This window comes from Bombus fervidus, chromosome 11, assembly GCF_041682495.2.
Source record: "Bombus fervidus isolate BK054 chromosome 11, iyBomFerv1, whole genome shotgun sequence".
NCBI lineage: Eukaryota > Metazoa > Arthropoda > Insecta > Hymenoptera > Apidae > Bombus > Bombus fervidus.
The window spans coordinates 12,768,498-12,783,260 of NC_091527.1; the positions used below are offsets into that span (position 1 = coordinate 12,768,498).

The 14,763-nt window shown below is 42.1% G+C and overlaps 1 protein-coding gene across 1 annotated transcript in view; it reads left to right on the forward strand.

The window, feature by feature from the left end:
• The first annotated feature begins 480 nt into the window (after positions 1-480).
• Poxn (paired box pox-neuro) overlaps positions 481-14,763 on the forward strand; it is a 30,731-nt gene continuing 16,448 nt past the window's right edge. Inside the window, exons 1-2 of the mRNA XM_072012432.1 lie at positions 481-994; positions 10,094-10,132. Coding sequence (XP_071868533.1) covers positions 10,120-10,132 — 13 coding nt within the window. The 5' untranslated portion in view covers positions 481-994; positions 10,094-10,119. The remainder of the gene's footprint in view (positions 995-10,093; positions 10,133-14,763) is intronic.

Consider the following 14,763-nt stretch of genomic DNA (forward strand, 5'->3'; position numbering starts at 1 on the left):
CCTTGATTTCTCTTTATCGGACCAATCGCTGCGTATAAATAATTGACGACAAGATCCAACTTTTCTTTGCGAGACTATACTTGCTCCAATTATACTGGAAATATAGAAGGAAGTATGACAGTTGGAAGATCGAAGCGGATGAGAAGAAGCGCATGCACCGGAGTAGCAAGAAGATTTGATATCGAGTGTTGAGAGAGAAACGAGAGGATCGGATCGCTGGAGTTTGGCAGAGTGGCGCGCGCCAACGCTTTCGCAAGTTAGAAGCTCGTGCTAATTGGTGTATCGTTGTTAAAGCACGAGCAAATCGTCCGCGTTGTTACCCTCGATCGTCGTTAATCGTAATATCGTTGATGCTTGACCGAGCCTCGCGAAATCCAGATCGAACGTACAAAAATTCCACGTATTAGAGATCGAAGAAATCGAAAGGAGAAGTTCCAAGGACCGACCAGAGTCGAATAATTTCTCGAGCAGCCGACCGAGTATTCCGTTCGACGAAGGATCGAAGCGTCGAGAAACGATGAGCGTCGATCGCGGCAACGACGACGAAGCAAACTAGCGTCTCTAGCGCTAGCGACGATAGCGTCTCTGTTCGAAGATGACATTTAACCTACGTCCTACGGATAGATCGCGTTGATCGCGAGTCATTAACGAGACAATCGACGCGTCGAGCTTTGACGACGCGTGCAAACACAGGATCGAAGCGGAGAGAAACTCGTCGTGGCCTGTCATACGTCGTAGGTGTATCATTATAGAGTCTGGTTTCTCTTGACGCATTCGAACACTCGTGAAAGCGGAATCGCTTCCTGCGACGATAAGTGTCACGGAAGATCGGTGTCTAAATTATGCCGAGAATCGTGGTTTCGCCGTGGATCAAAACCGAGATGGAACGAGATTGAAAGAGAACTTTCGCAAGAACTTTTGACGCGAATACGATCGACAACTCTGGTCCTTCCGGACGAGAACAGGCGGTTCTTACCGAGGGAAAAATCAACAGGTACGTACATCGATTTTCGTTGTATTTTTAACAAAAGTTTAGATCGAAGATGGCAACGGATATTTTATATCGACCTCTAGCTACAAAGTAACGATTTAACTCTCTAGAACGTCGCTTATTTCTCAACGATTTGACTTATAATATAACGTAGATACCGAAGATAGTCGGAGAGAATTGCTTTCGAATAATCGTAGAATGTAAATGGAATATCGTGTCGTTTATTTGATAAAGGTTACGTTTACTTCATGTTGATTTACCTAATTTATTAGAGTCTTTAGTTGTGGAATATTTTAACGAGTATGAAATTATTCGAGTAGATCCATTCATTTAGATAACCTCAATAATTTACCGAGTAACTCTTTTCCTATGTAATATCTTAAAATCCATTTTTGCGACTATTAATCGTTCATTAGAATCGTGCTGATTCATTTTAAAGTTAAAAAAAAAAAAAAAAAAAAGAAAAATACTCGGTAACGTTGCTCCGCGATCAAAGAAGAATTTCGCCTACGTTTTCACGATTTTGATCCAAACCGAACGATTTAACCTCGTAGAATCGATCAGATTTGCCTTGTATACGTTTCGCACGAACCTCGATTCGAATATCCGTAATAAATGGCACGGAAATAAACAACGAAACGTAACTGTAAAAATCGACCCTTCCCTGTTCGTTGATTATGCTCGAATTTCCAAATTGTCCAACTACCGTTTCACCAAATTCGATAAACATAATTGATCAAATTCCAAAGGATCTTTCAAAAACAAGTAGAATTTCACAGCCAAGAGAAACGCAAAGATCTTTTTTCCGTTCAATTTCAGTTTAAGATTAAATCGAAAATAGAGTAAAAAGGAAAAGGAACACGTGCGACCGTAGTCGAAACACGTCCCTCTGATTCCTCCGATTCGGGGAACGAGGAATCTCCTCTTTCCACTGGCGGGTCTCGATAACCCGAAATGAAGGGTATCATCGTGCGGCCGTATGCGTGTCAATGACATAACACGAAAATCAGCGGCGCTAATTACGCGATAACGATCCACCGTTAGGGGCCCCGGCATGGCGAAGAGGAACGACTCGTGTGCCGGTTCTTTCGATCGGCGAAAGAGGAAAGAAAGAAAACGCGAGCATGAACTGCCTGTGACTACGTCCAAACAAGGAAGCCCTTAACGTATTTGTGTGCGTCTATATACATGTATATATATATATATAAAAGTTTATACGCGAGATAAAGACTAGATGTACCGTGGCTCGCAAAAGTATTCAAATACCTGTAGATATTTTTTACGCACATATTATACGCGTTGTACAGCGTAGTTAACGCAAATCGAATATTTTCCAGCATTTTCGTTTTATACACAATTTTATTTTCCATTATAAATCCATTATTTCGATAAAAATTTGCCACTCTTACGCTATCGGACGAAAGTTTAAAATCGCCACACGTTCCACGCAACACGGGAATTTTACAAAAATCAATTTGAAATTCTGCATGAGACTACGTATATGGAACGAAAGGATATAATCGTTGATATTTATGACGCTAATTCCGAATTAACGATAATATTCCGATAACGTAACGTACTAGACAAAGCGGAATTTGTCAAACTTTTCCAATCGGTGTAACGTAAATGCTGTAACGTTATGTATAATTCTAAAAAGCAGTGTATACGTGTATAACACACGTAAGTATACGACACGCGGGTCCTTGTATACCTGTACCTGGTCCTACGTGTATACATATACATATAGAGATTTATTCGGTTTGGATATACGCGATAAATATTAAAGTTCCTTATAAAACACAAAGTTCTGCCGCTCTGCTTGGCCGGCGCAACCGGGGGCCTCTGACACGCCATTGCTTCATTTAAAATGCAAATTCGTCCGTGTGGCGTGAACCACAGCGGCCCGAATTATTCTAATTACCTCCCTCCAGTCCCCTGTCCGCCCTTTTTGCTCGTTGCTTCGCCGCGCTCTCGAAAGCTCACCAGGCTTCTTGGTGCTCGCCTTCGATATATTTCGAGGGAGAAAAAAAAAAAAATCGAGATTCCGCTAAATTCGTGCTTGTGCTCAACGATAAGCGACAATTTTATGTCGGTTTTCCAGCTAACCTTGAGCGACGTGGCCCCGAAGATATTCTTTTTGCGTTTAATATTCGATGCAATTTCGTGGCATGCCAAACATCGTTATACATCGTTACAAATATCTTTATAAATAGCAAATTTAAAGGATAATGTCGGTCAATTACGTAAAAAGGCGATATTTATCGAACAACCAATTTGTCGCAAATTGATAGAGATTTTTACAGTTTACGCGTATGATATATCGCTGACATCTTTAAGTAGAATACCAAAGTTCGTGCGTTCAAATTCGGCTTCTCCGACTATCGGAATATGCGAATAATTAAGTCCGTATCAGCCCCGATTTGTATCTTTCGGTTATAAAAAACCGCGGAACCTTGAGTCAGACTCGAGCCAAGCTATTTAACCGTAGGGCACTTAGCTTTAACTTGTACTTCGTATTTCGCACGATAGATGCGATTGACGGTATTTTTGATCACGTGATATCTAGAATACAAGTTACAGTATTAATTTTAAGATCAATTAAATTCAAGCAGTAGGTATAAAAAGAAAGGAATAAAAAAGTAAATTCGATTCAATGTCTTGTGGATGAGATCTAACAACGAGATCTAAATCGTTAAATCGTAGGAACGAACGTCAAACGTTATCCTACCGTACGAAAATCAAAAATTACGTTCGCTCGTGCTTTCGAATTTCTCACTTTCGTTAGGAAGCGAATGAAAGCTTTCGAATTTTGCTATTCATCTTTGAAAGGAAGTCGCGACACAAGTTTTTTACACGGAACCGCAACGTAAACAGAGACGATGGGAAAAAAGGAAAATTGGAAAAAAGGTGGCCAAAGGAAGAAGCTAGCAGGTAGAGTGGCGACGGTAGCCACGGCCAGTAGGTACGCAGAAACGTGTTAAAGTGTGCTAGAAACGAGCATAGATTATCGTGGGTAACGTGTTCACGATCCGAGCGAGATGTCGTGTGCATGTAGGCCTAATATATTCAGATTTTTATGGCTGGTGGCATATCGGAGATACGGCGGTCCACCCCCGTCCCCCTGTCACCCTCCTCCCACCCTGAACGCGATGTAACGTTGGCTGTGTCGGGGCAAGCCTTCTCCACGTACCACTTAAAGCGGGGTAACCTAATGAATAAACAAAAACTAGATTTCGCTTAGGGCTTACACGTAAAAGCGTGACCTTACCGGCGATTTACCGCCTGCGGTTCTCAAATCGAACCTTTTCCACGGCTGGATAACCTGGAACAGAAGACGTAACAAGGGAAATGGATTTCTAACTTTCACGATGATTGGATGACATATTTGCGGCTCTTCGGATTTCCATCGTGTTTTTAACGTCGATACCTGTCGTTTCGTTTCCACGTTTTGCGAACGTTTCAGTTTGCTTTTTCGAGACCGATCTGAAAGAAGAATTTTATTTATAAATAAAATTTGCTCAAAGAAATAACAATATCGACTTTCGCCAAATTTACTTCACTTTCCGTACGTTTCGATTCCATTCTAACGAAATATTTATTATATCGCGGAAATATTATGGCAGCCATATGGGAAACAAGCCGTATTGAACTAAACCGTAAAGACCTGCTGGTAAAACTTTGGCATAGACTTACATTTATACATTGATTCACCTCTCTTTCTCGTTTCTCGAGTTATCCGGCTAATCGATTAATAACAATTGATTATTACGCGAATGGAATACTACGCCGACTCTAAAACATCGATCGCTGCTTTGAATCGACTTACAACCTCGTGTTATCGTTACGTTACATTTTGGTCCGTACTGTATCTTCCTTTTTCAAACGTTTCCCGTGTCGACGATTCCTACGTCGGAAGAAAAGATGCAGAGGTTTTCGTGTACTCGTTTCAGACGGATATTATGTTAGACGGTTACGTAGTTTGTCGCTTGGCAATCCCTTTGAAGAAATTTCTTCGGGCTTTCTTCTTCGCTGGATCGTTATCGCAAGGGTTAGAGGGATTGGTTTTTACCTCGGTGACTCGATGCGAAACGACGCGGCGAAGGATTCTTCGCAAAGTTCTTTTCCTATTTATCGACGGAATGATGAAATATATTTATGCTCGTAACAATAACGAGTTGAAGTTTGATAAGATTCTTTTAACTTTTGTCGAGAATATATTAAACAATAATGGAAAGAAAAGGATTACGTTCGTTCGATGATAAATGTTTCCAAGCGTACGATAGCTAAGTGAAAAATATGCATACTATAGTTTTTGGAAAGTGGAGCAGCGAGAGAGAAGACCGCGTCGATCGTGTTTGGAGCTCGATACTGTCTTATGCAGGCATCGATGTCACCGCGGTTACGCGTTGTTCCTCGGTTTTCGAGTCGTTATAATCGATTCCTGTACGCTTAATTTTGTCCAATGTTTTACCGTCCAATGCGATACGCTTTAACTTATACACTTAACTAATTAATTCAATTTGAGATAATTGAAAGATCACGAAGGAACGAAAACCTTGGAAACGCAAAGGAGACGTTGCAGAAAGCTACACAGAATGCGTTAAATGCGTTGCTTGCTAAGGAAAATTCCATTTACGAGGTCTCGCTCGTGCCGCCGATCAAAGACCTTGAATCAACATAAAGATAGTAACGGCGTTAAATCAATTTAGATAAATTATTCTCAACTTACTAAGAAGCATCTACAAATTTCTTTCGCGGTAACGACAGAACTTTGAGCGAGTTCAAGCAACGTTCGAGTATCGAAATAAATGATTTGTTTCTCAAGAAGTAGTCCGTAAATTCCTTAGAATCCTTAGAATCTATTTACGAATCCTGCCCTAATACGCGTTATAAAGTGTTCGCGCGATAATACCCAAAATCTGTAAATTAATGTACATTTGCTTAAATTCAAAGTCGAACAGGCCTTGTTAAGCCTTAAAATTCCACGGTACACCGGCCCTTCGAGTTTCGGCGTTTCCACAAATTTTTACACGCCCCTGGTCATCCTCTTTTTATCCGAAGCATCCATCAAGCCTTTAGGCGCGAGTTTCGACCAAGCCGCGTAATTGAAACATCGGTATCATAGCGTGGCCAAAAGAAATTCACGGCGGCCCCCTTGCGAACCGGGAGAAAAATTCAGCGTGTCGGAGTCCGAGAGCGTTCGGTTCGTACGTCACTTTTGCACGTACCGCGGGGCGAGCGAACAGCAACATCGAAGAAAGAAATAAAGCGGGAGGCGGGACACGTGTTCACGAGAGAGTAACAACGGCAAAACACGTGGCGCGCGAGAAATGCGGCGAACGATCCGCGTTGCCGGCCCTGTTTGATTTATAATAATCGTTCAATCCTCATTACCGAGATATTTTATTGTGGCGACCGCTGTTCGACGAGAAACTCGCCGCGCGGAATTTCCGATCATCCTTTCGAATCGAACGCAACCTCGCTGACGCCTACGAAAGAAAATTGTCCGTAATTTTCTTCCTATGTGGAACGAAGGAAGCGTTTTGTCTCGTAAATATTAAACCTCGAAGATGATGGTTAGCGATAACGATAACGGCGAGGTAGCTTGTTTTTCAAGTAAAACGTTTCGCTTTTTCACGAACGATAGATATAGATAGCCCGATCGTTGGTCGCACGATCTTTTGCTACAACGTTCGGACTTGTATCCTCGATGTTTCAACGTCGATGTCGATTCTTCGACTTCCGAATTCCTAGATTTTCGAATTCTCGCGATAACTATCGAATTAAAAAAGGAACGAATCGATCCTTCTATAGATACATATAGTTTGCAGCAGACGCGTTTCCATTCGACTCGTGGCTACTAAGATTAAATCGGAATACGTTTACTGATCTTCGAATTTAGCCTTCGATTTCCTACCGAGATTACACGAAGATACGTGAATTCTTTAAGAAGAACTGAACTATATATTGGGATACTCGATGACTTGGCATAGTAGTACAAACGAAACTTAAAAGAGCGCGTCAAAGACATAAGATTAAATACTTTGTACGAATAATCGATTTTCTGCAAAATTTCAAGCGCGCAGGTGTCCGTACCGCGAAAGTAAAAGGTATCTTCGCTGAAATATGAAAATTCGAGAAAGCGAGTACGCGTGCCGAAAGAAACAGGCTTTGAAACGAAGAAAAGAACCTCCCTCGATGACGGTTTCGCGATGAAAGTTGATCTAATTAAATTAATAACGCGTCGTTGTACATCCTGCTTCTGAATCGTGCTCGTATCTTCGGACGAATAAAGGGGTTATTGCGTTTCGTGCGATCGCTGCTTTAACGAGTAACGCTTGACACCTTGAAATCACTTCGTGATGGAATTTGGTATCCGCGAACTTTACAAACACCATATACGTAGAATCGAGTTTTTCCACGGCGATCGTCGACGCCGTAATAACTTTGCACCGTCAATTTTCCAGGTCTTTGCACGGACGCGGGGCAAAAATGTTCAGCTTGTTTTCTTGCCAGACACCGACTCGAATACGACATTCCCGATTTCTTGCGGATCTCGAAATTTCGCTGATACGCGACACGATTCTCACGTTCGTTTTTCTCCTCGATATACCATATATTTGAAATCCAGGAGACACAAATCTTATCGATAATAAATCGGACGAGCAATATACGTAACTAATTGAAAAGTAATTTAAAATAATAAAATGCAAAGAAAGCTGTCTGAAATTCAGCCAGGCGATAATATTTCATAGATGCGGCAAACTCTTCGAATTCGCGTTAGTATCCGCGATCTGGCCGATTATTCTCAGCCGTGTGACGCTTTCGGTGATACCTATTCGCGCGTGTAAATTATCTCGCGACCGATCGATCAGCTTCTTCGAACGAGCAACGAAGAATCGTAACGAAATTTATAACGGAAACGAGGAAGAAGAAGAAGAAGAAGAAGAAGACGAAACGTAGGAAGAAGAAAAAGAAGAGGAATAATTTCGTCGATAGCGCGACCGTGCAGCCGCGTAACGTGTAATAGTTACATCAGATTAGGGGAGCGAGCGTGTAAGCAGGCTTAATGCGTGGGTAGCCATCGAGTGACCGGGGTGAGCTCGGTACTCGTTGCACATAGCCGAGAATACACCTGAAACCGTGCTCTCTACTCGGTTCACAAACACAACCGTGTTGGCCATTTGCTCCGCTGGCGGGGACCTCGACACGAACGAGGCGAGGGTAACGACGAGAAAGCAAAGGGCGGCGGGGGTAGCGGGTGCTTTGGTAATCGCGCATTAATTTGCATCACAAAGTACACGCCACCCGCCACGCTACGCACGCATTCCACGTAGTTTTCCGCTACCGTTCGATCTCTTTAGAGTTCTCAAGCCGTCGCGGTCGCGACCGATACACACCCACCGGTTTCCTCTCCTTTCCGTATCCAGCAACTACTGTCTACGTACTTCTTTGGATCAAGTATCTACGCGTTAACGTGACTATCGATCCGCGCTGTTAGCCGACCTTGAAACGTGGAACGCAATCGCGACGTTCGAACCCTACGCTTTCGAAGATTTAGCAAGAATTCGTTTCGTATCGAGGAGAAGATCGCGCGTTGTTTCGTGGAAGAAAAAGGGCAGACTACTTTCCACTACGAACGAAAGAATATCGGATAATTGTTTTGTAAATCTTGGTGGAACTTGTCTCGTACCGCGGCAGAGTTGCCGCATCTTTATTCGGAGGAAAAAAGAATCGTTTTTATGGATTTTAGCGGTTCTCGCGTGTCGCGAAAGAACTACTCCGCCTTTACTCGCAATCGAAGGAGAAGAGAAACTTTTATACGGATAAAGAAACGCCAGGTAGTTTAGGAACAAGAAAATGTTAGTCAACGTTCGAAGAGTCGGAAGGAAAATTATCGCGTCTTATTCGTTATGCCGTTTAAAAAGTATTTTATTTCGTTTTAGACGTTTCGGGCGCTTATGATTTCGTAATTAGAGTACTTTGGCGGATATAGGAAGTACAGGCAGGGTGGTTTGCTCGTTCAAAATACTTGACGAAACAAATAACTTTTAGCGATAGTTATACCTATATAACGTTTCTGCCGTTGCTTATTTCGACGAAAATTGCTACCGTAGGACAATCGGAGAATCGGTGAAACGAATTAATGTCGGTTGACGTGGCTTATGATTTGCGATCGAGTGTGTCTAATTAGACGGCGCTTAGAATATTTTCGCAAAACTAGCCGTTACGATTCTACGATAAAAGATACTTTTGTATCGACGCGATACAGCGATCGAATGTTTCTTTATATTATTACCCAACGACCGTCCACCATGCACGATCTTCTTAAATTTTCCTAATATAGAAATTTCGAATACGAATGTTTCGTTTTATATAACGGTAATGCGAGATGCCCATCTGGCGATTTTGATTCATCGTTCGCTCTCGTCGCTGGTTACCACCAAAACGTCTTAACTCGACCGATAACTTTGCACGTTGTAATAATTCCAGCACGCAATAAAAAAAGAACAAACCGGATCCTCTTTCCTCGACGTCCAACGAACGCGATTTAGTTACAAGCTACGTCTGCATCAATCCCTAAAATAAGACGCCGATAAGCGATTTAAATCGTTTCTTAAACGTTAGGTTAAAATTAAATCGACGGGAATTGTTCGGCAGGCTCTGCCCGATCAAATTACAGCTGCCTTTACGCGCGTTTGTCGCCGGGTGGCAAAATCGTCGATACGCGCGCCGATCGCGAATAATCGACCTGGGCTCGATTTCACCTGCGATTACGTTATTTTCACGGAATGAGAGTCACGGTACCGGCAAGCGATAATATTTTGCCGCGTGGTACGGTTGCATATTTAAGGGTTGCCGTGTCAAGCGTCAAGCGCGCCCTTTGAATACATTTAAATTCATTAACAGTAAAGGCTATGTTCCCGTAAACTGCGGCGCACACATGCGAGGCCTTCTCTCAACACACGTACGAAATATGGTCATCGTTATGCCATAAAACGGACGAACCCGGCGCTCGAAATAATTGCGTGCACTAAAGAATCGACCGATGATTGCGAATGATCTACATTCGTTAATGAACCGTTCTCGTTTCTGTTTCAGACTATCGCGGAAATCCTTGGATCAATATGCCGCATACAGGTGAGTTCTACTACACTCCTACCTTTATTTCCCCTCTTTTTTAATATGCTAAACAGATTGTATTTAATCGAGTTTTGCACTCGTCAATTCGTCGATTTTAATTTTCGAGAACGCCGAACGATCGTATCGTATTCTTCCGTGATTATACGATATTATAATGTATTTAAATCAAAGGCTATACGCGTTTATCTCCTAGTAGCGTCTTCGAAGCTCGATGCAGATTTATTGTTTCTTATACGAGAGTATTTGCATATACACGAGAATATGCGGAATTATATTTGTAGCAATTACCATACAGAGCTTTCTAGCTTATACGGTTAACGTTTCTGAACACTGTAGCTAGCAGTCTTTTAAGGAAGAAACGATACGAAGGAAATTGCAATTTCGCTCTTTACGAGTTTTCCATCGATTTAACTCATTCCGGGGTTTCTTCGTCGATATCGGTGTTAAAATTTCGATTTGCCCGTGTTCAATTTCTATCTCCACTTCTGCTTGGAAATTATCCGTCGTTTTCTTCAGTTTCGTTAGCTTTTGCTTCTATCGCTGATATCTTGAATTTTACTTTTATTCTCATTGCCAGTCCTCCTTTTGGTATTCTTGCGCTAACTTTATTTATTGCTGCATCTGTTTTTTTGACGCCCTTGTACCACTTTTTATAATTACTAAAATTACTTGCCCGTTCTCCTTGCGCTGTTTTATTGTTGCTAAAATTTCTTTTTTAATGTCCTTACACTGTGATTTCGTTTTTTCCCTTTATCTGCTTCTTCGTTGTCCTTGCAGCGCCTTTTTATCGCCGCAATTTATTCTTTAAAGTTCCTACGTTATTTTGTAATTAGCGTAACTCCTTTTTTAATATAATTTTGTTCAACAACGACTTTCTCGTACGTTGCGCAAACTTAAAGCGTCTCTCGACGATAGAAGAACGCGAACCGAATGAAACGACGAAACGCGTTTGGAAATTGACGAAATTTTTCTCAAAAAATTACCCTCATCCACCGTCGTCGCGGATAGCTGTATACGCATAACGCGAAGCAACAGAAATTCAGACTCGACGAAACAACGAACGCCAGCGAATCAGCCATCGAACAAACGAGTCTTGGCAAAACTGACGTATTAGCAACGCCGATACAGCGCTATGAATATCGGCTGTTTCAGATTTATACGATGACATTTATGCCAGCCTCTCGTTATCTTTTCTCGGACATTTATTACGAGGTCAGCTACCGTCGGCGAGATCAGAGGACGAGTCGTTCGCTGGTCAAAATTAAAATCGCTCCTTTCTTATTCTCTTTGAGCGTGCACGCGCGCTCGCGTCCTTTCTTTCGCGCTCGCTCCTTCTTTCTTCTTCTCCTGCTCCTCCTTGATTCCTTCCACGAGCGATCGGACGCTCGAGGCGTCGGCTAAATTACGATTTAGAAGCCAGTTTGACAGTAATTAACGAAGAATTTTATACGGCGAATCGAGAGGCGAGATCTATAGACCTGTTATTAAACGAGTTTAATTATATCGCACTGTCTGCCGTGCTTTTTGCCTCTCGGGTTCCACTCGTCGTCGTTCCTTCTCCTCGTTTCCCTCGTTCAACGTTTAAGTAGATTATTAACACGACTTGTAAGACTTCTAAACAAGCTGCAGTATCGAGATTGCAGTTGAAACGAAGAGAGGATTGTTTTTTCTTCTTTTTTTTTTTTTTTTTTTTTATTCCTTTCAGCTATCATCGACGCATACGTTGTATCGCCTTAATTACTCGAGCAATTAAACGGTTAAGTATCCGAACTGAGATTTTATTTGATCGAGGCAAAATGATTTACGATTGATCGCAGATCTTTGCGTCAAAAAATGCCTGCGACATTAGCGATCGATATAATTAGAACGCGTGGTAGAACGATGGCGTAGGTAGAGCAGAAATAGTAAAGCGAAATATGAATTTCTTTTCGCAAAAGATTCTTTTATTTTAGAGATTTGATGATTCAAGAATTCTCTTTAATTTTAACATTCGTCACTTTCGTCTCATATTTCTACGAATACGAATCAAAGGAATGAAACTTAAATGGAAACTCGTTTCGTTTATTACATAAGTATCGTAACTTTCACGTTACTTATTTTTATTTATCTTTATTTATTAATCTACGTTTAACGGATATAACCATACAGCCATACAGAGTGCCTAATACCTAGCAAATTTTTCATCGTAAAACCGATCCGATCTTAAAGCGATCCTCGTCCTCGTTCAACCCTCGGCATCTTCGTATATACGCTTTACAGATTATCGAAAGAGTCGGGTGAAAATCTTATCAGCCATTAACCAGCCGATTAGCTGTTAACGCGGCTTTAAAGAGAGCCATACGAAGGGCGTAAGTATCGCTCGTACATTTCAATTACGAATACATGCGATTTAGGATCGACTGCAGAGCGAAAAAGAGAGATCATCGCATCGCGTGTCCCTCGTGCGCAAAGAAGAGGGCAAGATGGAGAAGGAAGGAGAGAAAAAATCTGTTAGCGTAGATGGATCGTGATTACAGGTAGGGCAGGTGTATAGTTTGGTTAGGGCCTAAATGGCAAACGCGATACCGATCGACGCGCTTGCCCGCATTAGTTCGCTAATTCTAAGCTAACCGTTATTACGTATCCGAAGATATAATCCTTCTTCGCTCTTCTATGCTCGCCAGCCGTCGCATAAATATCTTTCTACCCCCGCTAGTTTATGGCCTATACGGTGTTACGTGTCGGTATGCATCGACACGCTATTTCGCATATCTTTTTTCATCTTGCTCATCTTCTTCTTCTTCTTCTTCTTCCTCCTCCTCCTTTCTCTCTTACGATTAGTCCCGCTTCGTTCTTTCCCCGGTCTTATCAACCGTCTTCGATCCCTTGTCCGAGATTTTGCTCTTCGACCGCTATACGCAGCAATTAAACTTATACGTATAGCGATTCACGATGAACGAACTTGATTCGAGCTCGCGAGTTTTTTTCTTTTTTTTTTTTTTTTTTTTTCATTTTCCAACGAAGCGCGAAAGATCGGTTTCCGGCGATTCCGATGTGCGAAAGGCTCCTCTTTGGTTGATCGATCGATGCGATGCAACTTACCGATTATACGTTTAATCGTTATTAGCTAGTTAAAAAATGATCGTCCTCCGTTGACGACGGAATTTTATGCAAATTCATGTTTCTGACGGTACGATTAAGAAAATGGAATCTACGCGGAAAATGATTTTCCATCGAATCGCGATGCTCGATAGAAATATGGAATAGAAAACGTGGATATTTTATATGTTTTGTTCACAGTCCGATCGTCGTATATGTTACGGTGACGATTAATTATAACAGCCTGTTAAGTAGCTACTTAGAAGGAAGGTCGTAAATCAAGAGATTAAAAAACAAGTATCTAAAACAATCACACGACCGGACTCGTTTCTGCCCGTGCAAAAAGAGAAAAAAGAAAGATCGCTGGACGGAAAAAAGTGGCGCGACCGTTCGAATATTGAATGTTACGCCCTTTTTTCTTGGATCGGACGAACCTCCGTCGGACGATCTTCATGCTCGATAACTTTGCACGTTCGCGCCATCGCCGCGGAGACAAGAGACCAGCGGGGAATCCGACATTTATTCGCGCAATTTCGCGTTTCGCGTTTCGCCTCGAGATTTTTACAAAAGATAAGAACGCAACTTCCTGCTCGGTTTTTGCCGTAATAATAATTTGGCCGGCGGTCGTGTTGGTCTGTCGCTGTTCTGGCCTCGGTGTAATTTCGGCCTGATCTGCGAAGCCTGGAACAGGAAGCGACACTCTTTTTATCATGTAGCGCCAAAATTAAGGCGGAGCGGAGAAAAAGAAAGAAGGGAAACGGCGAAAGAGAGTGCGAGAAAGAGCGAACAAGACGAAAGAAAGAAGGGAAGGGAAGGGACGCATGCGACAGGATTTTGGAGGAGGTGAAATAATAATTGCCGATAACGCCGAATAAATCGTTGCACCGGTGTCGGATATCGTCGATGAATAACGAGGGATCGACACGCGAGAATTTCTCCCCTTTTTAATGTAATTCCATCGTAATAACGTGGCGAAAAGTTTGTCGCCGCTGTTAAAAAGGCCTCCTTAAATCATCCTCCACCCGTCAGCTCTTACGTCTCGCGTGTCCCTTTTATTACCATGTTTTTGGGACGTTCTCTTCGCAGCTTCTCTTTCGTATCCATTTTCCCTCTTCGTAATCACCGAACTGAATCACTCGACGAGCAAGTGGCCCAACCCGTAATTTACCTAACTGTAAAGGATATCTCGTATCGATGCTCCGAGTGCAAGAATTTTCACGACTTAAATAAAAAATATATCAAAAACTCGCCGATTTTGACGTTTCATCCAATCTTTCGATTTTACCGGCATCGATTCGACTGCGTTTAGAAAATCGTTGTCGTCGAAACCGAATTCTGAGAATATATCGTATATAAAAGTTACGATCGATGAACTTCGATATTCCGTGGCATTGTATTTAACGCGTTTATCTTAACGCTTATCGTCCGCTTCGGATGGCATATATTCGATTAGAAGTAAAGACGAAACTCGTTTACAACGGACTGCCATTTACATCGATGTACAGCAACATCGGTTCGTCGGCGAGTAGATCGCAAAAATCTGCCTGAGA